The 23540-nt window shown below is 58.1% G+C and overlaps 1 protein-coding gene across 7 annotated transcripts; it reads left to right on the forward strand.

Annotated features, from left to right (window-relative positions):
• Window positions 1-3617: 3617 nt before the first annotated feature.
• Window positions 3618-23168, forward strand: LOC122484112 (tumor necrosis factor receptor superfamily member 1A-like). 7 transcript variants are annotated; one of them, XM_043581983.1, is made up of 12 exons: window positions 3998-4124; window positions 6339-6664; window positions 9420-9507; window positions 10737-10865; window positions 12906-13116; window positions 14208-14287; window positions 16383-16481; window positions 17080-17121; window positions 17225-17250; window positions 18613-19002; window positions 20618-20660; window positions 21754-23168. In XM_043581983.1, exons 2-12 carry the CDS (start codon window positions 6437-6439, stop codon window positions 22056-22058), a joined length of 1641 nt encoding a protein of 546 aa, XP_043437918.1. In that variant the 5' UTR covers window positions 3998-4124; window positions 6339-6436; the 3' UTR covers window positions 22059-23168. The 7 variants fall into 7 exon arrangements, with proteins under 7 accessions (XP_043437925.1, XP_043437926.1, XP_043437921.1 ...); XM_043581985.1 differs by having other exon boundaries at window positions 4000-4124; window positions 18709-19002; XM_043581984.1 differs by having other exon boundaries at window positions 4000-4124; window positions 12906-13023.
• Window positions 23169-23540: the final 372 nt, after the last annotated feature.

The raw sequence follows: 23540 nt of genomic DNA on the forward strand, positions 1-23540 counted from the left end.
TTTAGTGACTTGTCTTGTGCCAAAATGCACGTAACAAAATCTCCCATCTTGACCAGCACGAAATGCACAATGCTGCAGTGTTAGGTATGTGCCTATCGTTGTACGCCCATCCCCGCCCCCCTTCCGGAACTTTCCGCCTTCCCAACCTGAAACTCTGTCCCATGAAACACTGCCCCCCCGTCCTGTCGCAGCCCCTGGCGCCCCACGTCCTACTTTCTGTCTTTATGGACTGGCTTCCTCTGGGCCCTCACAGAGCCGGAATCATACAATATCTGTCCCTGTGGTGACCGGCTGCCTCACTCAGCATCATGCCCTCGAACTGCAGCCACATGGTAGCAGCTGTCAGAGTTCCCTTCCTTGTTAAGGTTGAGTCACACACCACGGTGTGGATGGACTCCAGGTCATCCATACATCCCTCGACGGACTCTCCGATTACTTCCGTTACCACTTCGTGAATAACGCTGCGGTGAGCACGGTGTGCAAATATTTCCTCAAGGTCCCGCTCTCGAGTTTTCGGCATCGCGAGCGGAATGAGAAGCAGCGTTGCTGGGGCCGGCCCTACCAGGACCCTCGTGATCCTTGGGAAAGCAGCACCATCCGAGACCGACCAGGGTGGAAATACTACCTCCTGCCCAGGGGACGAAACTGTGACGTGGAAGCAGCAGGGGGTTGACCCTCAGCCCCAGCCATACCGGAGCCAAGACTTCGTCTTCCTCCCGAGTCCCTTTCTCTGTCCGCCTGCTTCGCCTCCTGATTCCCCAGCAACTACACGATGTCCGTGTCGGACGGTAACGTGAAGCGCTGGTTACGTCCAAGGCTCACGTGGCATCACTCAGGGTCGTGGCCAGCAGAGTCGGGGAGCTCGGAATGGCCCTTGGCGGGCAGTTAGGAAGATGTGTTCGACTTCGGGACTCAAGCAAAATGCTCCTTCGGGACTCATCCCTTCTTACCTGGCTGCCCCCTGTGCCATGGGAGCTGCCTCCAGAGGTGTCTTTGTTTCATTTATTTTTGAAAGAGAGAGAGAGACAGCAAGCAGGGAGGGGCAGAGAGAGAAGGAGAATCGGAAGCAGCTCCAGGCTCTGAGCTGTCAGCATGGAGCCCGACGCGGGGCCGGAACTCACGAACCGCGAGACCGTGACCTGAGCCGAAGTTGGACGCTTCACTGACCGAGCCACCCAGGCGCCCCCAGAGGTGTCCTTAGATGACTTTGCACAACCTCCTAACCTCATGTTATGAGCTGAGTTTCGTCCCATTTCCACACCCGTGTTGGGTGGAGGTCTAGCCCGAGTGCCTCAGACTGGGGGCCCTATTTGGAAATAAGACAGAATTATCCTATTTGCAGTTGTCAGGAGCTAAGAGGAGATCGTAGTGGACAAGGGCGGGTCCTGATCCAACGTGCCTGGTATCCTTACTGTCGCATCCACACGACTCCTGACACAGAATGCTACGGGCACCAGTGACAGTCACAGCAAAGTTTATTGCAATGAGAGGCAAGGCAGACCGATCGGGACCACCACTCTTGATCAGAGCGCGGCCTCGAACAGCCGGGGTACAGAGTTTTTAAGGCCCATCGCATCGTTTTATCATCACCTGGCAACAGAACGGAGAAAGAGTTCCCAGATGAGTTAGACACAGTTGCCGGATGAGGTGATTATTTTAGACTTTCTGCCCCTGAGTTGCAACCAGTGGATCTCCTTGACCCTGAGTCTGATGCTTTCTTTGAGCGTTTGTTTCCTTCCTTGGTGAAGCCTGATTTACAGGAGTAGAGAGCTAATTTACAAGAGTAAAGCAAGGCTATTATCTCTTGACCCTAAGTGTCAGAACAAAGCTGTTATTTTTTAAGCTACATGTTAGCCCCACACTACAATTTAACCCTTACATTTCCCCTTTTCTTGTCAGTGACTCAATCCCTTGATTCATCACTAGGAACTAAGGGGACATAGTTGGACCTCATCATCATAATTTTTATTTCACCAACTCGCCTCTCGACATACTAACCGATTGATAATGCACCGGCCGACAGTTAACCCGAGAAGTAACAATAGCAGTGGCCCAGCTATAGGGGTGAGCAGTGACGTGAGCCAGAGGGACCAAGAGAATAAACTCTGATACCAATTATCGCTGGCCTTTTCCTTCACATCCGACCTTTCCATTTGCACGGCAACTGTATAACCCTGGTATGTCGGCCAATTTTTGTTCTTGATCCCTGTGTCCACATCCATAGGTAACCATACAGGGGTTTTTGGGGACCGGAGCAGCGAAGCCCGTTGGCTGTTTATAATTAGTAACTAAAGTCCCCCATGAGTCCCCCACCAAGTCGCATAAATCAAACAAAAAACAAGGCACAGTGGAAGAGGTATTAGATGCTATCACCTTCCCCGTGACAGTGTCCCTGAGTTCCCGTTGGCATGGCCAAAAAGACAGGGGAGGTAATTCCATACAGTCCCCCACGCTTACCATTATACAAACCCAGACAATCATTATTATTATTATGCCCGCATCAGTCTTAGCTTTAAAGGATCCTCTGGGTGCCTTGGGACCTTCCACCGCTGTTCGTTATCTGCTTCCCTATCAGTCTGGGGTGTTCCCGCCTTCACACAGTTTTTCTTAACCTGAGAGTGATGAATCCAGGTTTGGACACCATCCACCTTCACGGCCGTGGACGTGGTCAGGATCACGGTGTGCGTGCGGTCCTTTCCAGCACGGCTCCAGGGTTTTAGGCTCGTGCCTCTTGACCCAGACCGAGTCTCCTGGTTGAAAGGGGTGGGGAAGAACAGGAGGATGAGCGAAGGCCCTGGTTATTTCCTTTTGTACATGTTGCAGGGCCACGAGTGAGGCCAGCAAGCGGTCCTGTTCCAACTGTTCCGTTACGTCGTCTCCTAGCCTCGGCAGGATAGGTGGAGGTCTGCCAAATAAAATTTCATAAGGGGAAAATCCCTTGACAAATGGAGTACAACGCGCTCGCAAAAGGGCAAAAGGCAGGACATCGACCCAATTTTCGCCCGTCTCAAGGGACAGTTTGGTTAAGGTTCTTTTTTAGGGTCTGATGTATCCTTTCTACTTGACCCGAGCTCTGGGGTCTATAAGAGCTCTTAACCCTTACTTACACTTATAAAAAGGGGAAATTTGAAAGCAATGAAATCTCGCCATTTGCAACAATGTGTGTGGATGGATCCGGAGGGAAAATGCTCAGTGAAGTAAGTCCGTCAGGGAAGGACACGAACTATAAGATCTCCCTCACTTGTGGCATTTGAGAAACAAAAGAAACCAACAGGGAAAAAGAGAGACACAATCTCTTATCTAGAGAACAAACACGTGGTCTCCCCAGGGAAGGTGGGTGGGGGCACGGACGAAGGAGGCGAAGGGGATAGTGATGAGCGCTGGGTGGCGTGGAGAACTGGCCAACCACTCTACCGAATATAATATAACCTGCAAGCTAATATAACCCTGCAGCTGATATAACCCTGCAAGTTAACTATACCAGAACGAAAACGTAATGAAACGTAACACATAAGAGGGAAACTTGGACACAGGCATGCACAGCGGGAGAACGACCAAGGCAGCCGGGGTGATGCCTCTAGCAGCCGAGGAACGCCCAGGTCTGCCGCACCCACTGGCAGCTGGGAGAGGGCCTGGAACAGGGCCTCCGCCTCAGGCTCGGAGGGAAACCGCCCTGGGCGTCTTGATCTTGGACTCGGGCTTCCGGGATGGGAGAGAATGCATTTCCACCGTTTGAACCTGCCCGCGTGGGGCGGCCCCGCGAAGGCTGGCTGGGTCCCTCCCTGGGGCCCCCTGGTCACTCTCCACCGTAGGGACGACTTCTTTATAAGGAAAAGGAACCCGAGGCACTGCCCACCTCGCCACCGGGCGGGGTAGTCCGGGCGCAGGGCCAGGCGGCCGAGCCAGCCCCCACCTTCGCCCCTGGGAAAGCGGCTACGTGACGCCTGCGGGCGGGGCGGGGCTTCCCGTCAGGTGACGTGCGCCCGCCCCTTCCGTCGTCCGACCGCCTCTAGTCGGCTTCGGACCGCGGGCTCCGGTCAGTTCCTGAGCGTGGAGCGGACGGGATGGCGGTGGGACGGAGCGTCCCGTGGCTGTGCGCCCTCCTGCCGCTGCTCGCGGCCTGGGTGAGTAGGGCCCGGCGGCGGGGAGAAGCCGGGGGAGGCTCGGGGAGGCGTCGGGGGGCGGTTGACTTGCCCCCGGCGCGGAGAAGGGTCGGGAGGGGTCCGGAGGCGCGGGCGTGCCCCGGCGCGGATGGGGAGGCACGGGGAAGGGTCGGGGAAGAGTGCGGAGGCGCGGGCATGCCCGGGCATGGGCATCCTCGGGAGCGGACGCGGAGGCGAGCGCTCAGATGGAGGGGGGTGGGGGGGCAGGCGGGGAGTAGCGCGCAGGCCGGGGGGGTGGGGCGGGGCGGGCGGGGAGGCGAGTGCAGGCCGGGGGGGGGGTGGGGTGCGGCGGGGGGGGCGGGGGGGAGGCGCGCAGACCGGGGCGGGGGGGGCGGCGCGGCGAGCGGAGAGGTGCGGGAAGACCGGTGTGTCTTCCTTCGGAAGGTGGCGGAATCCGGGAATTCCCGGCGGCTGGGTTCTGGTGCGGGCCGCGGCGGGCGTGCTTAGCTGTGTGGCCGAGCGTGCGCCCTGGCCCACGGTGCCGCACCCCGGTGGCAGCCAGGCGCTGGAGAGGGACACTGCGAGTTTGGGGCCGCCGTCGGATGTGCCGAGCGATCGGCGAGCAGCTGGAGGAGCGCGCACGGATGTGGAAACGGCGGCGGGGGGCAAGGGGGGGGGAATTCTCGAATTTTCTTCAGTGATTCCGGCCTTTAATTCGGTGCATCGCCTTGGCCGTATTTTCTGCGGCCTAGCATTCGCACAGGAATGGTTTGGTGCACAGCCCGTTTCAAGCGTTACAAGAAACGGTTAGGTTTGCAAACCGCAGGCGGCAGAGACTCTGATTTTTCTGCCGAGGTTAGCGGCCCATCGGGGTGCGCAGTTCCGACGTGTGGCCGCTAGGGGTCCTCGCCCCCCCAGCGTTCTCAAAGTTTGGCGCCGCGGCTCCGCTCCCGTCGAGCTGTTCGGGGCCCAGGGAGGCAGGCCTCAGGCTCTCCGCACCTAGTGCCTTCCCTGAAGCCAGTTTGGCTACAGCGTCGCTGTGTTTCTGCCCCAGAAAGGATGGCTTTTCGGTACTCTTATTAAATAATGGCCAGTGTGCCAGCTTGAGGCGTTGGTGAAATTCCCGAGGGCAGTCTGGTGTTTTCTGCCCTGTGGGCATTCATGCCTAAGACCTCTGAAGGCCCTCCGCCCTGGGGCAGCCTCTGCTTCTGCACTTGCCAGGTGTAGTAAGCCTTGCCCAGGCTTTGTTCGGAGCATTCAGAATGAGGACCGCGGGGGCCCACTGGCCTGCGTTGTCTCTCTGTCGTAGGCCCTGCCCGCTGGTTGCCAGCAGCTTCTTCACTTGGGGCCGTTTGTGCCAGGAATAAAGTCTGTATGGCGATGCCTTCAGACCACGTTCAACGGCTGAAAAGCTTTATCCAGAGAGCCTTTTCTTTCTTCTTTCTTTTTTTAATTGTGAATCTTTCTTTTCTGTTTCCACAATAGTAGTTGAGCTACGGCATTATGTTAGTTTCAGGTGTAACGCAGCGAGTCAGCACTTAACGCATTTATACGTGTTGCGCGACGGTCATGACCGTGTCCGGTCCCCGTGCTGCACCTTCCGTCCTAGGCTGGGCTTTTTTTCATCCCTGTGACTTACAACTGGACGTTTGTGTCTCCTGATTCCTTTCACCAATTTTGCCCATCCCCCTCCCCTCTGGCGGCCACCAGTTCCCTGTATGGATGAGTCTGTTTGCATGGCGTTCGTTTATTTCTTAGATTTCCACATCTGAGCGAAATCTGAAGGAATTTGTCTGACTTACTTCCCTTAGCATAATACACTCTGGGTCCATCCGCGTTGTTGCAAATGGCAGGATTTCCTTCCCTTTCACGGATCAGTAATATTCCACTGTGTGTGTGTGTGTGTGTGTGTGTGTGTGTCTGTCTGTCTGTCTTCCCACGTGTACACACACATCTTCATCCACCTGTTGATGGACACTTAGTTGTTTCCACCTCTCGGCTGTTGTGAATCAGGCTTCGGTGAACGTGGGGGTTTTCCAACATTCTGTTCAGGTGCGTCCCCAAAAACAATCTCTGGATTGTATACGGTAGAGTTGTTCTTTTCGTTTTTGAGGACCCTCCGTACTGTTGTGCAGGGTGGCTGCCCTAATCTGCGTTCCCACCAACAGCGCGCGAGGCCTCCCTTTTCTCCGCATCCTCACCGACACTCGTTACTTCTTGTCATTTTGATCCTAGCCATTCTGACGTGTGCCAGGATGATTTTCCCGGACGAGGAGTGACGTTGAGCATCTTTTCATGCGTGTGCTGGCCCTCTGTGTGTCTCCGTTGGAGGAATGTCTACTCGAGTCTCCCCCCCCCCCCCCCCCCATTTGCGTTTGTCTTTTTGTTACGGAGTTGTAGCTGTTCTGTCTTTCGGGTCACCCCCTATCGGACGCATCGAGTGCAAGGACCTCCCCCGTTCAGTAGATTGCCGCTCATTTCGTCGGGGGCTTCCTTCCCTGTGCAAAAGGAGAGGGCCTTTTTTTATTCCAGTGAACTTGGCCTTGCATCACCACGTGTTGGTTAGTGTTTTCTCAGGGTACTTTCCTCCACCGCCTTCTTGTCCTGTGCACTGTCCGCTTTTGCACGTGCACCTTCTGGAATGCGCTCGCCAGCCTGCCTTCAGGGTTGCAGCGGAAAGGCCTCCCTCCTCCTCCACGTGGCTGCATCACAGCCACTGGACTCAGGGTCCTCAAGCCCCTTCCGCTGCCTTGTCACAGCAGGCCGCAGGCTGGGGCCGGGGTGGTTCCGGAGTCTTCCGCAGCCCCTCCCAGAACCTTCCATTCTGTGAGGCTGGGGTCCGAGGGAAGAAGACGCTCACGTCAGATGGGTGTTCCGTTCTTGTTAACTCAAATCCTTAGCTGCCTGCCGGCTTTTCGGGGTTCGTCCACTCGGTGCCTTGGGGGTTCGCAAACGCCGGTCGGTCGTGGTTCCCACGTGGCTTTGCGTGACTAGCAGGAAATTCTTTAGGGATTTCCTGGCACAGAAGTGAAGGGGCCGGAGGGGACTTGGAGCCTGAGGGAGGACAGAGAGGGAGGGCTGCTGGAGCCGGGGGGGGGGGGGGGGGGACCCCTGGCTGGGGGGAGCGCCATGGGGGTGTGGGCCATGGAGAGGGAGGATCGGGAACTGTCATCATCTGCGAGGCAGGTGCCGGAGGAGTTGAGTCAGGCACTTGGGTCTGGTGTCCAATTTATGAAGGCACCGACACACCTTAGGAAACGGGGTGAAGGATGTTTTGATGTGATTTTTTTTTTTTTTTGAAGAGTGAAAATCTATGCAAAAACATCCTGAGATGAAAACAAAGACTGGGACCCTGCACTTGGCCTGAGCCTGCCCACGTGCTTCACATCCTAGGGTTCCAACCCGGGTTCCAGTAAAAACTTGATTCACAAAAGCTGGCAAGCTCTTCGCTGATTTCATGTCTTAAAATATTGCATCATGCAGTGTTTACGTTGATGGCTGAATGGTGGGGGGGCGGGGTGGGGAGAGGAAGCCTACATTTTTCCCGCCCGTGTCCCGGCCCCTGAGGTCATGGCATGTACCGGGGGCCCCCAGAGCGCCACCACCGGTCCAGCTGAAACCACGCCCTCTCCGTCCGGTATGCTCCGGGGCAGAGCATCCTGAGTGCCAGATGGTGGGCAGATGGCAGTGGAGACAGGGGGCCTTGATGGGGGTGTGGTGGGGGGGGGGCACAACTTCCTTCAGTGTTGTTTGCCATGGGGAAGGGGAGGGACCCGGTGCCGGAAGAGCTGGGAGCCCCAGCCAGAGAGGAAACAGCCTCCATTATGTTCGTGACCAGGGTGTTGCAGAAAGGAAAGCTGCTTTGCTCTTGTCGTGAGTTTTTTTTTTTTTTTTCCTTTCTTTTTAAAAAAGTTTTTAATTTTTCAGGTTTCCTTTTGAAATAACTTGGGACTTTTGGGGTTAGAAGAGTAGTCCGCATGGTTGTACGACAATGTGAACGGGCGTCCCGGACACTTCACAAACGGTCACTCTTAGGGTGGTGCGTGTGTTAGCCCATTAAAAACAAAAACGAAAGGCTCAGAAAAGAACGGAAAGAAAATAAAATAGCACTGGCTTCTGCACTTGCCGCCCAGGCCCCCCGGGGGGTGACGTGTGCGCCCCAATCACAGTGGGGGCGAGGGCCGAGGCAGTGCCCTTGCCTGTGTCTGCCGTGCCGCGGATGTCCCGGAGCAGACTCCTCCGTCCTTTGTGTCTTCTGTGACCTTAACGCCGCAGAGAGCGCTGACCCCTCGTCCCGCAGAACGTTTCTCTGGTCGGGTTGGGTCTGTGTGGGCGGCTTGCCGTGAACGGATTCCAGCTTGGCATTTTGGGCAGAAACGGCACAGAAGTGACTGGGGTGTCTCTTCCAGTCGTGACATCGCCGTGTCCCCTCACGGCGATGCTGACTTCGGTGACCGTGCAGGTCAAGTTAGCATTTTCTCTTCTGGAGCTGCGCGGTTGTGCAACTGTGTGGAGACCGTGCTTTCCCACGCGCTTCTGTTCACGGTCGCGAGCCTGCCTTGACGGGCTGTTGGCCGAGATCGTGGGCACCGTGGTGTGTGCTCAATGAGCTTTCTTCCTGACGCCTGGCTAAGTGGTGTTTTGTTACTCCTTGTGAATACAAGAAGTAGAATCTAATCCGTTTCCCGGCGCGGGGAAGAAAAGAAGGGATGTGGAGACGGGGAATCGGGGAAGCAAAAGCCGGGGAAGACAGGCGACGAGAAAATGGGCACAAAGGTGGGACCTTAAACACACGGCAGAGATGCAGAAAGCGAACGCGAATGTGGTGCTGGTCCGACACGTGCACACAGGCTAACGTCCTCTCCGAGCGACCGGGTTGGGCCAGAAGGGCAAAGCCTGGCGAGGTGGGGTTTTTAAGAGCTCTGCCTGTGGAAGGACGCAGCACAGCCGGTGGGACGCAGACGGGGCAGGGACACGGCAGACTGACTCACCGAGGGACAGTGGGGTGACATCAGCACGGTCCGGCACGGGAGGGTGCGTGTCTGAGGACGTGCTGTGAGTGGCAGCTTGCGGGTTACGGGGAACGTCACCAAGAGGCAAGTGTGCAAATACAGAATTCACAGATCCGAGGGGCAAGTGTGCAAATACAGAATTCACAGATCCGAGGGAAGGTCCCGGCTCGTGCGCCCCAGCGAAGCCCGCCCCCAGGAGGTGGCCGTATGCTTCTCTGCACGCGTGTGTCTGGGCAGAGGATGCGTGGGCCCCATCTACAGATGGCCCCTCTCGATGACGCCTGTCTCCCCTTTCTGATTGGAGGTGGACGTGGCGCTCGGCGTGGCCCCGTGTGACGTGACCGAGTACCAGCCGGAGGACAGCAACCTCTGCTGCCAGCTCTGCCCCGCTGGTGAGTCCCAGGGAACCTTCCGGGGCCTTGTGGGGCTGCCCGGGGTGGGGGGATCCCCGCTGGCTGGCGTGGGCGGACCTCTCCTGGGCAGCCGCCCACCTGCCCCGTCCACGCCCCGGGGGCTCGTGAACCGGGTTGTGGGCTTGTTTTGGTGGGTGGGGCCGGGGCCGCTGGAGGCAGAGGTGGGGGTGCGTCCCCAGGCTGGACGCTCCTGTCGGGGCGACTGTGGACACCTGAGGAAGGGAAATCCTAACAGGGCTGGGCCAGCACCGTCCTCACGCACGACGCGTCCGTGGAGCCTTAGTCACCCTCGTGAGGATGCTCTCAATTAGCCCCATAAAGCAGACGGCGGGCCTCAGGCTCCGAGGGCCTGCTGTGTCCTCGCCCCGGCCCACCTCACCTCTTGCCCAGTCACTGCCACGGCAGCCGGGCCTCCTTTGTGGGGAACCCGGTCAGCCCGCTGCCCCCACCTGCGCCTGCGCCCCGCCCACACAGACAGATGTGTACGCATTGTCGTTCACGGTGTCTTTGCGGGGGCCTCCACACGCGTGCACCGTCTCCATCTGTAACCCCCCCCCCCCCCGGCCCCACTTGTGCCTCCTTTGCTCTGGGACCCTCGGCCGTTGCAGGGCTCCTGTTTCAGGGACCAAACATCCACACCTGGGCCGTTCACACCTGTACATCCCATACACACCTGTGCGTCCACAGCTGCGTGCACATGTCCCCACACACGCACGCGGCTCATCTGGGAACAGGTGGGACACGGCTGGCCCAGCTGGAAACCTGGTGAACTCAGCCTGGTGAGGCCCCCTCCTCCCAGGGAGGTGTGATTTGACTCCACTACGGCCTTTGCACGAGGCAAGCGCTAGACCAGGGGGGCTCCTCCGGGACTGGTCAGAGCCCTCGGTCTCTAGACCGCCAGTGCTCCCTGTAAATCAGCCCGGGGTCCCCGGGGCGCTAGGGGCAGGCACACGGGCGTTGTCAGGCTCTCGGGCCACCTCCAGCGTGTGTGGTCGAAGCCCTCCGCTCACGTGGGCCGGGAGTCGCCAGCGAAAGCCGAGGGGCGCCAGGTCCCCGGCTTCTCGGACGCAGGTGGCCAAGTGTCCGTTCAGAACATTCCAAGGAGGTGTGGTTGGTGAGGGCTGGTCCTCCTCGAGGGGAGGCCTCGGGGGCTGGGTTGGGTCTGCTGCGAACCCCCTCCTCACCTCCACGACCTCCCTTTCACACAGGCCAGTACGTCTTCAGACCGTGCAGGGTGAACCATACCGCTGGCGAGTGCCGCGTCTGTGAATCGGGCACCTTCCTCGCCTTCCCTAATGGCGAGCCTGCTTGCCAGAGGTGCATCCAGTGCCGGAAGGGTAAGTGGGCACAGTGGGGTCTTGGCCTTTCAACTCGGCCCGTGGGCCTCGCCCCGAGGGAGTTACTACAGGTGAACACATATTTTTATCAGGACGGGGTGTGTGTGTGTGTGTGTGTGTGTGTGTGTGGTTAAGGAATCTCCATCCACAGGGCAGCAGGATTTTAGAGGTGCTGTATACGAGACCTATCTACAAAACTTTGTCTGAATTTCAACATATCAGCAGCGGATTATTTTAAAAGATGTAATTTTTTTAAAAGATAACCACTTGCATCAGCAAAGACAAAGAAAATAAGATCCTTTGATAAATCTAGCAAAGGACGTATAAAACGTTTACGTGAACAAACAACAGTTTGGAAAATCTAAACATACAGAGAAATACAAGACTATGGGAGGACTCCACGTTTTAAAGGCACGTCGGTTCTCCGTGAAACGGTTCTCAGATTTGGTGTGTTCGCAGTGAAACTCCCAACAGCACGTAGCAACTCCTCACGCGTGCTGTATATTTTAAATAAATATATTTTAAATATATACATATTTTAATATAAAATTAAAAATATTTAAATATATATGTTTTAAATATATATTTAAATATAAATATATAAATAAAAAAAACAAAACAAAACCCTCACAAGGGTTTTCATGGAACTCGATGAGCGGACAATGGCCGAAACCCTCCGGAAGAGGGCAGAGCTCAGCGGGCTCTCCCGCGTGGTCACATTTCGAGGCGACGGAGACAGCGTGGTTTGCACAAAGGCGAAGACGGCCCCGCGGATGTGCAAGGTGGCCTGTGGCACCGCGACCGACCCGTCCGCATGCTGTCCTTCGGCGCAGGACCGGAAGCTTCCACCGCCCCCAGGAGTGGAGTGGTTCCTCCTGCGTCACAGTCCACAGGTGAAAGCACCGGTTTGAGAGGAAGACGTGACGAGTGTTCAGGACTTCGAGGCAGCGACAGAACATTTTACGGGATTTCTGAAAACCCGACACCACAACGTCGAGGTGGGTGCATGTGGCGGCAGTCCAACGACCCAGCTCCCGTTCTGTCGCGAGGCACGAAAGTCACGCCGCGAGGGGGCAGGACCTGTTCGCGACACAGCCCACGCGTAATTCACACCTGGAGCACACCAGTCGCACGGTTCGGAAAAATGCTTCAAGTGGAGACCGACCGACCGACCGACGTGGTGGAGGAGATGGGGCACGGAGCGCCGGTAACCGTGGTGAGGAGCGCCGGCGTGGAGGGCCGGACGGAGCGTCGCTGTGGATGCCCGGCATTCGCGGGGCCCCGATACAGCGAGCGCTCCGTCCCCACGGGAGAAGCAGGGTCCGCACACAGTTGGGGCTGCCCATCCGCCCCGCGTCCCGATCCAGACCTGGACGGGCTCTTGCCTGTGTGTGTGGGACGCGGGGAGGGCTTCGCAGTCGCGTAAAGCCAGAAGCAACCCGAGCGTCCGCTGACCGAGAAGCGGGTGCGCGTGGGAGGAAGCCGCGGAAGCCGGCCCGGCCCGTGCGCGGCGGGACCCCGCCTGCGTCGCGTCTCGCCAAACCCGTCCGGGTTCTGGAAGCGGGAGAGGCCGTGGAGGGACCGGACCCGGGTGTGGGTCTGGACGCGGCGTCCAGCTGCGAGTGTGGTCGTGTTGTGTCTTCATCTGTATCTCGAGTACGGCTCTTTGACGTCCAGCGCGGCGGAAGGCTCCGGAAGGGTGGTCGTCAGCGTGGCCGCTGCGGTTCTCACTGGCCGGCGGAGGGGGCCCTCTGTCTGTGCCGTTCTCTCCCCGAGGTTTTGCTCGTGTGGGACACGTGGTGGCGGCGTGCTTTTGTGGGGTGGACGAGGTGAAGGGCGCTACGGGCTCTCTCTGAGGAGCTGGCCCCGGCCCCTCGGCCCAGGCTGCAGGGGTGAGGGCCGGCTGTTGGCTCCTCTCCGCCCCTGCGTAGACGGGAGGGTGAGGACGGTTCGGGTCCTTGACCAAGGTTCTGGGCGTGGCCCGGTGTGGGCAGGGACTTTCCCGTCCGCCCCTGCTGACCCGCGACCCTCTCCCACCAGGAGATCAGGAGGTGGTGGCCAAGTGCTCCCCCACCAGCGACCGGCAGTGTCAGTGCAAAAATGGGAGCTTCTACTGCAACTCTGTGGACTGCGTGGAAAACTGCCTGCGGTGTAAAAGGTCCTGGGGCACAGGCGTGGGCCCCTCCTGTCCTCCCAGTAGTACAGACCCCAGGCTCCCAGTGGTGGTAGAGACAGTCCAAACACACAGGCAGTGAGGACTCCGTGGGGGGGTGGGGTTGGGGGGGGGACACCAGGCTCTCAAGCAGAGGCCCGGCGAGGAGGGTAGGGAGCCATAGAGGGTTCTGGGGGAAGAGCAGTCCAGGCAGAACGGTAGGACCGCGCCCTGCGGCAGTGCGGGACGGCCGCTGTCCCCGTGGGGGTCCTGTGGCTGCGGTAACAAAGCGCCACAGCTGGGCAGCTTCGAGAAAACCAACAGAAGTGTGTTCTCTCCCAGCTCTGGACACCAGGAGCCTGAAATCCAGGTGTGAGCAGGGCCGTGCTCCCTCCGCAGGCTCTAGGGGAGGACCCTGCCTCGCCTCCTCCAGCCTCTGACGCTGTGGGCGCTCCGTGATGCTCCTTCGCTTACCTTCCGTCTGCTTCTGTCTCTGCGAGGTCACCTCTTGCGTGTGTGTCTCGATGTCTGCACACGGCCTCTCTCTGTCCCGTCCGAGTTCCCTCCTCCAAGGACACCAGTCCTTGATTTAGGCCCGCCGTAGTCTGGCACGGTCTCACTGTGAGGTGCTTCTGTCTGCAAAGACCCTGTGTCCAAATAAGGTCAACTTCTGGGGTTCTGGGTGGGCGTGGGTTTGGGGAGGGCCTTGTGGGGAGACCTGTACGGTGGCAAAGCCACTTAAAACCGCTCCGGTTTCTGAGGCACATTGTAGACTGGTACGACTCAGGTTCCTGCGCCTGGCGAGTCCAAAGTAAGGACTGCTTTCAGGTCTGGTGTGATCTAGGCTCTGGCTTCTCGGGGCTTGCTTGCTTGTCCCCTTCTCCACGTGCTTCCTCTTTGGCCTAACTTCTCTCTCGATGGGCATGGGGCTCCAGCTGCAGTAGGGCCGGACCTCCTAGCCACACACAGCTCTGTCCAGGAACAGAGAGGGAGGCTCTTCCCCGGTGTGGCACAGAGCATAGGGCGCTTTTATTCTCCATGAGCCAGTTTGGGCCAGAGAGCCCGGGAGATGCCAGGCAGTGTTTGCCTGAAGGCTGGCAGCCGGCGTGGGAGCTGTGGGCTGTGGGAAGGACGTTGCGTGCCGCGCCCGGGCAGGGAGAAGTAACGCTCCGGGTGTCTTCACCCTTCAGGTGTCCTGGCGTTGTCCTGTCCCCTTGCAATGCTACCAGCAACACGGTTTGTGCCACAGAAACTGATCGAGGGCGTCCAGGTAAGGACTGAGCTCGTCTCTCTCTCTTTTTTTTAATGTTTAATACTTGAGATAGAGACACAGAGCGTGAGCGGGAGAGGGTCAGAGAGAGAGAGGGAGACAGAGAATGCGAAGCAGGCTCCAGGCTCCGAGCTGTCAGCACAGAACCCGACGTGGGGCTCGAACCCACGAACCGTGAGATCGTGACCCGAGCCGAAGTCGGCCCCTTAATCGACTGAGACCCCCAGGTGCCCCCTGAGGTCATCTCTTGAATCCAGGTCAGCAGACCTTTCCCACAAAGGTAAAAAGCGTAGGTTTTGCAGGCCCTGCGGTCTCTCTTGTCACTCCTCAACCCTCCCTGCCCCTGAAGCAAAAGCCAGAGACGGTAAGTAAACAGATGGGGGCTCGGCTGGGTGCCATTAAAAGCGTACTTGTCGTGGGCTGGGTTCCCGCGGGCCACCGTTCATAGACCTCCGTCTTGAGTAAACAGCATCCTTGGTGACAGGCTGTGCCTTCCCCCCGCCTTGTGCTCTCTTGTGTTAAGGGCCCGTGCGAGACATGCCTGCTTCATACTGAGTCGCAGGCAGGTTTGTTTCTTACTTTCGATAATCGTAGCTGACCCCTGAACAGCATGGGGTGAGGGGCGCCGCTGCCCCACGCGGTCAGATCCGCATAGAACTTTTGATCCCCCCCAACAGCCTAACTACGAATAGTGTACTGTTGACCGGGAGCCTTAGCAGTGACTTGAAGGGTCGATTGACCCCTGTTTTGTGTGTTTTGTCTATACCGTGTGCTGTGTTTTTAATAAAGTAAACTGGAGGGGAGAAAAGGGCGTTAAGTAAAGGAAGGGAAAATACGTTTACGGCGCCCTGCTGTTTATAGAAACGATCCACACGTAAGCGGACCCTCGCGGTTGAAACCCATGTTCAAGGCTCAACTGTGTTTATAAATGTTGGTAATTACAAAGTTAGGGCAGGATTCCTTTTTATTCATGCTGAGGGGTCTCCCGAGGGACAGGCTCTTCGCTGAACGAGGTCCCTTTATTGTGCCCCGTGTGAGAGATCTCTGCTCACCTCGAGATCCTCACGGGGCCCGCCAGAAGCCGTACGCTTTGCCCGTTCTGATTGTGTCCTGTGATGAGCCTGGGATCGGTGTTCCGCATGCTGTGGGGTGAGGGGGTCAGGCTTCGATGTGTTTTCCCACACGCACCCACGAATGACCCAGGACCGTGTTTGGAAAAGACAGTCCCTCCCACCTGCCCTCAGGGTCCCCGGGTGGTGAAGGCAGTTGCTCCTGTTCGGTTTGGGGCCATACCCACCTGCAGGCCTTGCCGGCAGAGGCCCAGGGCCCCCAGTCCTTCCTCCGCACGGTCTTTGGTGTGTCAGTTCACACTGCGGGATCGACTTGTTGATTTCCACAGGAAATTTTGATTCACGTAACGTGCACTTTGAAAGGATATTTTAACACTGGGAAAAATTGGGAAGGGCCTCATCTGAGAATAAGGAACATCTCGGAGTCAAACAGCAGCACCATGCGGAAGTTGTGCCCCACTGTCTATCCTTCCCAGCACCGGCTGCTGACGCCAATGACTTCCGGGTGGCTGAGGGTCCAGGGCTCAGATGGGTGTGCCCTGCCCCCCCCCCCCGCCCCCCGCCGTGTCTTTGTGTCCATGAGTGATGTCGGTGCTGTGATCTCACCAGGGTGACACCGGGACACCCAAGTGGTCATACCAGATGTCTCCCCAGGGTGGACCTGCCCTGTCCCTCAGGCCACCGTGGGTGGGCCTTGCTCTAGTCAGGACTGGCCGTCCCCTGCCTCCTGCTGCCGGCTGTGACCGCTCACACCGGAGCCCCGGCCTGGGTACCAGAACCCCTAGCCGCTCTCCTGGCCCTGTACGCCTCCTGCTGCTTCCAGCCCCCTGCGTGGGGCCCCACGTCCCCTGAGCCTGGGGTCCTCGTCCGTGACACAGGAAGCGCGAGCCTCTCCTGTCTCCCACTGGGGACGTTCGAGATGGTGATCCGTGGGAGAGGGCTCGGGGACTTTGTGTAGCACGTGACTTGAATGAGGAGGGTGTGCCTGACCCTCCTACACCACCCTCTGTTTTGTCTCCTTCCAGAAAACAAACGTGGGTCTGAGTTCCTCGTGCCGTGGGTGACCGTTAGCGTCATTCTTGCTGTCGCCGTCATTGTCGGTATTTATTGGTATAAAAAGAAAGGTAGGTTAGTGTCAGTCCGTCCTGGAGAAGCCAGCTCAGCAGCAGCTCAGAAGTGGACCCTTGGGGTTAAGAGGTCCCTGACGGGGACTTTTTCACTTCTTCAAAAAAATTCTTTTTGTTTTTAGTGTTTGTTTTTGCGAGAGACACAGCGTGAGTGGGGGAGGGGCAGAGAGAGAGGGAGACACAGAATCCGAAGCGGGCTCCAGGCTCCCAGCTGTCCGCGCAGAGCCCGACGCGGGGCTCGAACTCCTGAGCTGGGAGACCGTGACCTGAGCCCAGGTCGGACGCTTCACGGACGGAGCCCCCCAGGCGCCCCGGGGACTTGTCCATTGGAAGCACGGCTGTGCTCATCTTCTCCTAGCGCTCCTGAGCTCCGGGCTCTGGCACGGGGCCCCTGCCGCCTGCTCCCTGGCACACGGGTCTTAAGGCCAGGGTCTCCGGTCCACCGGCTGGGGACGCCGTGTCTGGGGTGCTGTCGGCCGAGAAGCAGGGCGAGGCGGGTGCTGTGTCAGCAGGGGGCTCCTGGGGTGGGTGGGCGGGGGCTCCCGGGTGCTGGCAAAGCCCCCCAGGTGGCGCTCACCTCCTGTGTCCTTCCCAGGTGTGCGGGTCTCCTACCAGCCGATCGTCAGATTGTTGAAGGGTAAGTGTGCTTTCTTGCCAGTTCAAGGCACTTCCTTGCCTCACGGAAGTCATTGTCCCCGCTGATACCAACCGTGGTCATTTCTCTTCTTTTTGGTCTTCAGGAAGGTCGGATGGCCCAGGTGGCTTTGTGAGTACTGCCCTGGGGGTTGCCTGATGGTAGCTGCTGGCCTCGGTGGCCGCAGAGTCCCAGAAGATGCCCGGGGGCAGGGGCGTGGGGCGGGCAGGCGACAGCCCCTTCCTCGGCTGCGTCTGCCGCACCTTGTGTGGGGGCGTCCGCGTGCGCCTGAGTGGACAGAGCCCCGGAATGTGCTGGTCGGGACCAGAGTGGAAAACGAGGCAGGCACGGAGGGGCAGAGGGGTTCTGTGTGTGGGTCCCGGGGCTGCCGAAGCAGGTCACGATGCATCACGGAGCTCGTTGCTTCCGTGTCTGCGGCCGCGGGGCTGGCTCTTTCCAACGCCTTCGGAGGGTGGGGGGGCCCCTCCCTGCATCTTTGGGGGAGGGCGGCGGCCGGGAACCCTGGTTGCTGGGCGCTTAGAGGCATCCGTCTTTCTCTGCTTGCTCCCCACCCGTCTGTGCATCTCAGAGCCGGTCTCCTCTTGGGGACACTCCACCCCGGGTTACGGCTCACGCTAATCCAGTGTCTACCCCCCCTGCAGTCAGGTCCCATTCGAGGGCACCAGGGGTTAGAGCGTAGGCACACAGGTGCATCTCGGAGACGCTGCGGGTTCGGTTCCAGACCGCTGCCGTGTAGCAAGTGGCATGGGAAAGCCAGGCTTCCTAGCACATAGGAAAGTTCTGCGTGTCCCGTACTGCAGTCTCTTCAGTGCGTGATGGCCTCATCTACGCAAACCGTGCACACCTCACTTAAACATTTTATCGTGAGTGCCAACCACCGTCTGAGCTCCGGGTGAGCTGTCGTCACGGATCGCAGGTCACCAGATACAGTAATGACGACACAGGTTGAAATAAGGCGAGAATTACCAGAATGTGGCACGGAGACACGAAGTCAGCCAGTGGGGTCGGGAAAATGGCGCCCACAGATGTGCTCAAGGCAGGGTCGCCACGAACCTTCATCTGTAGAGAATCGTACTTGGCAGAGAGCCTGGGGGGCCCAGTCAGTTAAGCATCCCACTCTGGAATTCGGCTCAGGTCACGATCTCACAGTTCATGAGATGGAGCCCCACATCGGCTCTGTGCTGACAGCGTGGAGCCTGCCTGAGATTCATTCATTCGTTCTCTCTCTCTCTCTCTCTCTCTCTCCCTCTCCCTCTCCCTCCTCCACCTACACATGCTCTCTCAAAAAAAAACCCGTACCTGCAAAGTGCAATAAAATGCCATACGCCTATATTTTGGGGCGGGGGCCGCTTTCTACCCACCACAGGCTTGGGTTGGGGGTCTCGGAACCCCTCCCAAGCAGCTGGTGGCAGAACAGGGAGCTCACCCCATGCGGTGTTTTCTAAAACTGCACATTTCCCGCGTAATCGTCAGGCAGTTGACATCCCCCCACCCCCGCCCCGGGTAGTGGCTTGGGAAGCACCTGTGCAGCAGGCTCCTGTGACCAAGAGAAACGACTTTTTCCTTCAGCCACGGAGAAGCAATTCACAGCTTGAGACGGTGCGACCCGAGGCGCCTGAGCGGGACAGGCCGGCCCCCGGCACAGAAACCCAGCCTGCGGAGGAGGAGAGCCTGGCCTTGATGCCCAAGGCCAGGCCCCACCCGGGGCCCTCAGGGGAGCCCGAGGAAAGCCCTGAGCTGCAGGCCTTGGTGGTCGGAGGAAGCCCGGTGGTCCAGGAGCAGACGTTAGAAGCCTCTGCTCCTGCCGCTCCGGAGCCCCAGGACGGGACCCAGGCGTCCCCTTCGCTCAAGAGTCTAGAGGAGGTGAGTGAAGTGTCTGCGTGGGTCCCGATGATGACGCAGCGCGTGCGTAGCGGGCATTCGTGTGCGCGGAGCTCCGCGTTAAGTGCTAACGTGCGAGCTTTCGCAGCCGTCTTGTAGGAGTGCCCTGGGGCGGCTTAAACAGCACATCCTGCCGTCTCAGTCCGAGAACAGGCCGTCGTGGGGCTGCTTCCTGCTGAGGCTGCGAGGGATGGTCTGGTCCAGGCCTCCCCCCCAGCTGCCGCTGGTGTCTGGCCGCCTTCGGGGCTCCTTGGCTTGTACTGGCATCGCCCGACCTCTGCCTGCACTCTCAGGGCCGCGTCTCCCTGTGTACGAGTCCGCGTCCAACTTGCCCCTGTTCCTGAGGACAGGGGGCGCCTTGGAATAGGGCCCACCCCAATAACCCTGTCGTAAGCTTACTGCGGGCAACGATCCTGGTCCCAAACACAGTCAGTGTTTACGGGTTTGGGCCTCAGTGTTTTCGGGGGGGCAGGGGGGGCAGAGGTCAGCCCCTAACAATCCCCAACCCGGCCTGCTGTCCGAAGGGACTGTGACACGGAGGTGGGTGCCGAGGCTCTGAGAGTGTCCTTGTCCGGGTCCCGCGCTTGGGGTGTGGCAGGAAGGAGGAGGCCCGGCCCGTTGGTGTCGCACACCAGGGCCTCCCGAGCGCGTGTGTGTCTTGTTCCGCGCGGTGGACCTCGGCCGAGCACCGCCCGTGTGCCAGCCGTGCCGTCCGGGTCGCGGGACCATAGGAGAGAGGGGCGGGCCTCGTCCGGGTGTGCTCCCCCTCGGAGGACAGCAGCAGTCCCCATCCTCTGTTGCAGGGATGTGGGGGCCCGTCTGGAGTTGGTGACACCCGAATAGGGTTTGACAAGCTGGGCAGATTCCTGCTGAGTGGCACTAGTGGAGGGGGACTGTTCAGGAAGAGGGGGGGCCAGAGCCAGCACTTGGGGCCTGACCAGGGTCTGTTTCTGAATCCTCAAGGAGCTGCGGGACAAGGTCCCAGGGAGGAGATCACGGGACCCTGGGCGGCTGTGGTGGGGGTGCAGGGAGGTCAGGAACTCTGCTTTGGAGCCTGGGTTCCTGGGTCGAGTGCCGTTAGGCGTCATTTCAGGGACACGGTCTATGACTTCAGATTCTCCAAGAGTTCCGAGGGGAGTCAGGTACAGAAGTGAGGACCCTCGTCCGTCTCGGCGGGAGGCCTGGGGGGGGGTCCCTCTCGGGCGGACACCTGTGCGGTGCTCGCACACACTGGCATCGTCTGCGACTAGGAAACTGCATTTACGAGTGTCCTCCCTGTTAGTATTATCTGGGCCGGGACAGGTCACCCCCTGGTGACAGTTCAGCTGTCACCTGCCTGCCCGAGCAGGGGTCTCCGTGCCATAGCGGCAACACTGTGCTGTCCCTCGGCCCGGGGCGTGGCGTGTCCCGGGACCACGGGCCGGGAGACACGAGTGGGCTGTGAGCTCTCTGCCCCCGTCGGGAGCTCCCTCAAGGCCACTTCACGTTCACAGAGCCACACCTGCCTCCACCCTGCTGCTCCCTCCCACCACGTCGTGCTTCCGTTTCAGACATGGGTTTCTTGCGCTGGGTCAATTTTATTTCTTTCTCTTTGCAGCGATACAAAACGGAATATTTTGTCAAGGATAACTCCAAAGAAGGTACGTAATCTGAATTGCTCACTTACGGTGAGTGACCGGGCTTCGCCTTGTTTCCGGGGACCCCTGCCTGCATGAAGCTGTGGGACCTTGTGTCAGCTCGACCCGTGCTTTTTCACAGCCACTAATGGCATTAGGGGAAACAGCATTTGCCAAACATGAGTTCTGCGAGGTTCATCATGCTTTGATCTTATGACCCATTCGTGTGTTTAATTTTTTTTTTTTTTCAACGTTTATTTATTTTTGGGACAGAGAGAGACAGAGCATGAACGGGGGAGGGGCAGAGAGAGAGGGAGACACAGAATGGGAAGCAGGCTCCAGGCTCTGAGCCATCAGCCCAGAGCCTGACGCGGGGCTCGAACTCACGGACCGCGAGATCGTGACCTGGCTGAAGTCGGACGCTTAACCGACTGCGCCACCCAGGCGCCCCTCATTCGTGTGTTTAAGAAACACGAACGGGCAGCAGGAATGCTTTCTACGCTCCTAGATGGGTAGCCCCCGCCCTCCGGCTAGGAGACATGCTACACGTCGGGTGCTTTTGTATCCCCTCCACTAACAGTTCTGCAAGATCGCCCCATCACACGGGTTTAAAAACATGACAGTCTGAAACTCGGGCTACAAAAGTCGCCCCAGGCCTCAGATCCTAACCATGGTCCCCAGCTGACACCAGAAGGCCTTCCTGTCCCGACCGTCTTCTAGCCTTTTTCTGGGGGTCAAGGGAGAGAAGGCAGGTGAGCTACAGCAGACTGCGTTCTCCGACAGCTTCCTGCTTGCCCCCACCTTCGGCTCCTCCCGGGCTCGGGCTCCAGGGCTCGAGGAACGAGCTGCAGGCAGGGCGCCTGCGGGGCAAGAGCTGTGGCAGAGGTGGCCCAGCCTCCGTCTCCCAGCCCCTGGGCCTGATCACTTCCGGGAGACCCCTGAGGTCGTACAAGACCTCCCATGTCCTAGGTGTGGTGTGCTGGCCAGGGGGCCCGGCCCCGGGGCAATGGGACGGTGGGGCCACCCGTGACCTTACTCCTGGGGCCCAGCGACAGCAGGTGCCACGTGGTCATCCCAGAAATGTAACCGTCTTCCTTTTCGGTTTTGTTTCTTGCAGCTACCACTAGCATCCATTATGAGTTTGTAAAGAGCAGCACAGGAAACGACTGGAAGATGTTCATGAGGTTAATTGGTCTGGATGAGACGGACATTGACTCTTGCGAATGCGAGAATCCAGGCAACTTAATGGAGCAGCGTCATAAGATGCTCTTTACGTGGAGAAAGAAGCTGGGAAAGGACGCTTCTGTTTTTAAACTCCTGGCTGCCCTCCATAAACTGGGGCTTCAAATGTATTTGCAAAACATTATAAACAACTTAGTTGCCGAAGGTATTTTAGGCAGGCATGTGGGGACCTCCGACTAAAGTGAAGTTTTGGCATTGGATTATGCCTTCAAGCAGGACTTCAAATGGACTGGACGTGATCTTCTTGCCCAGGTCTATCCTATTAGGAATTGTTTGAGTCCCAGGTGAAGTTGTGTGCGTTCTCTGAATTGATTTCTACAGAACATTTCCATCAGGGAGGTCAGTTTTACGTGCCAGTCGAGAGTGTTTCTCTGCAAGGGACCGGGAGCTTCAGAGACTGCCGGTGGGGACGTCCTGCGGGGACTGGGGATTCCAGCAAGTTGTGGACTCTTGGCAGAAGTATCCACTTACTGTGTCGGGTTGATTCACGTTCCTCAGCCCTCTTCTGGGTGCCGAAGCCAGGAGGGTTTGACTATTTTTCTGCCATGGCCTGCACCGGGTCCAAGTCACTGCGATGTCCCCAGGACCTAGAACGGGGTGCCATTGTGACTGAGTGCTCTGTGAGTGTGAACAGCTCAGTGACCAGGAACCTGTTCCCGGCAGCTGCATGAGACCATCTCAGGGCTTCAGCTGGAGGCCTAGACCTCGGCCTGCTTTTTAAAAAAATTTTTAAGGGGTGCCTGGGCGGCTCAGTCGGTTGAGCATCCAACTTCGGCTGGCTCGGGTCACAATCTCGCGGTTCGTGGGTTCGAGCCCCACGTCGGGCTTTGTGCTGACAGCTCGGAACCTGGAGCCCGCTTCTGATTTCTGTCACTCCCCCTCTCTCTGCCCCTCCCCTGCTCACGCTGTGTCTCTCAAAAATAAATGTTAAAGAATTTTTTTTTTTAACATTTGTTTATTTTCAGAGAGAGTGAGTGACTCCATGTTTCTAAGCTAATCCGTGCTTAGATTGGGCAGGTTGAAAGGAGGTTACATATTTTTTTTAACTCTATTTCGTAAAAAACTTTTTAATTTTAGTTCATAAAAAACTCTTTCATAAAAAAAAAAAAAAAAGACCACTCAGAGCCTGAATTCTGCTTCAGATTCTGTCTCCCTCTTTCTCTGCCCCTCACCCATTCATGCTCTGTCTCTCTCTCTCTCAAAAATAAACCTGAAAAAAAAATTTTGTGAAGGTACTGATATCAAGATTTTGTTCTTTATTTTTACCTAATAAAATTTCTGTCTTAAGTAGCATTTCCTTTTATTTCTGGTGGGTACACAATCTTGGGTGTGATATCTTTAGCAGGGGAAGGCATGCACAGGGGAAGGAACGGACCCCAAGGATGCGATTTGCCAGAGGGAGGGGCTCTGGGAATGTCAGTGGCCTCAGAATGGGAGCTCCACCCTGCCCTCCTCACTCGCCCCAAACCTCGCCAGATTAGCCTGCACACTTCCAGCACCGAGCCCTTCGACTTCCAGTTCCTCATTAAATGCTGCTACAGCCACCCAGTTCAGGAGCTGAGGTGTCCTCTCAGGTGGGATGCCACCGACTCTCTCGTTGACCCTCCCCGCCACACCCCAGTGTCTGCTGCTTCCTGTGGCTCTCCCAGGCTTGTCTACTCA

The sequence above is a fragment of the Prionailurus bengalensis genome, chromosome D1 (assembly GCF_016509475.1).
Source record: "Prionailurus bengalensis isolate Pbe53 chromosome D1, Fcat_Pben_1.1_paternal_pri, whole genome shotgun sequence".
Classification (NCBI taxonomy): Eukaryota; Metazoa; Chordata; class Mammalia; order Carnivora; family Felidae; genus Prionailurus; species Prionailurus bengalensis.

Excerpts from the sequence above, each read along its gene's own strand:
- LOC122484112 (XM_043581983.1), top strand. The coding sequence starts at position 6,437 with ATGTCTACTCGAGTCTCCCCCCCCCCCCCCCCCCATTTGCGTTTGTCT. Across the intron at positions 6,665-9,419 it reads CCTTGCATCACCACGTGTTG|GTGGACGTGGCGCTCGGCGT; the intron begins GTTAGTGTTTTC and ends TTCTGATTGGAG. Across the intron at positions 10,866-12,905 it reads GTGCATCCAGTGCCGGAAGG|GAGATCAGGAGGTGGTGGCC; the intron begins GTAAGTGGGCAC and ends CTCTCCCACCAG.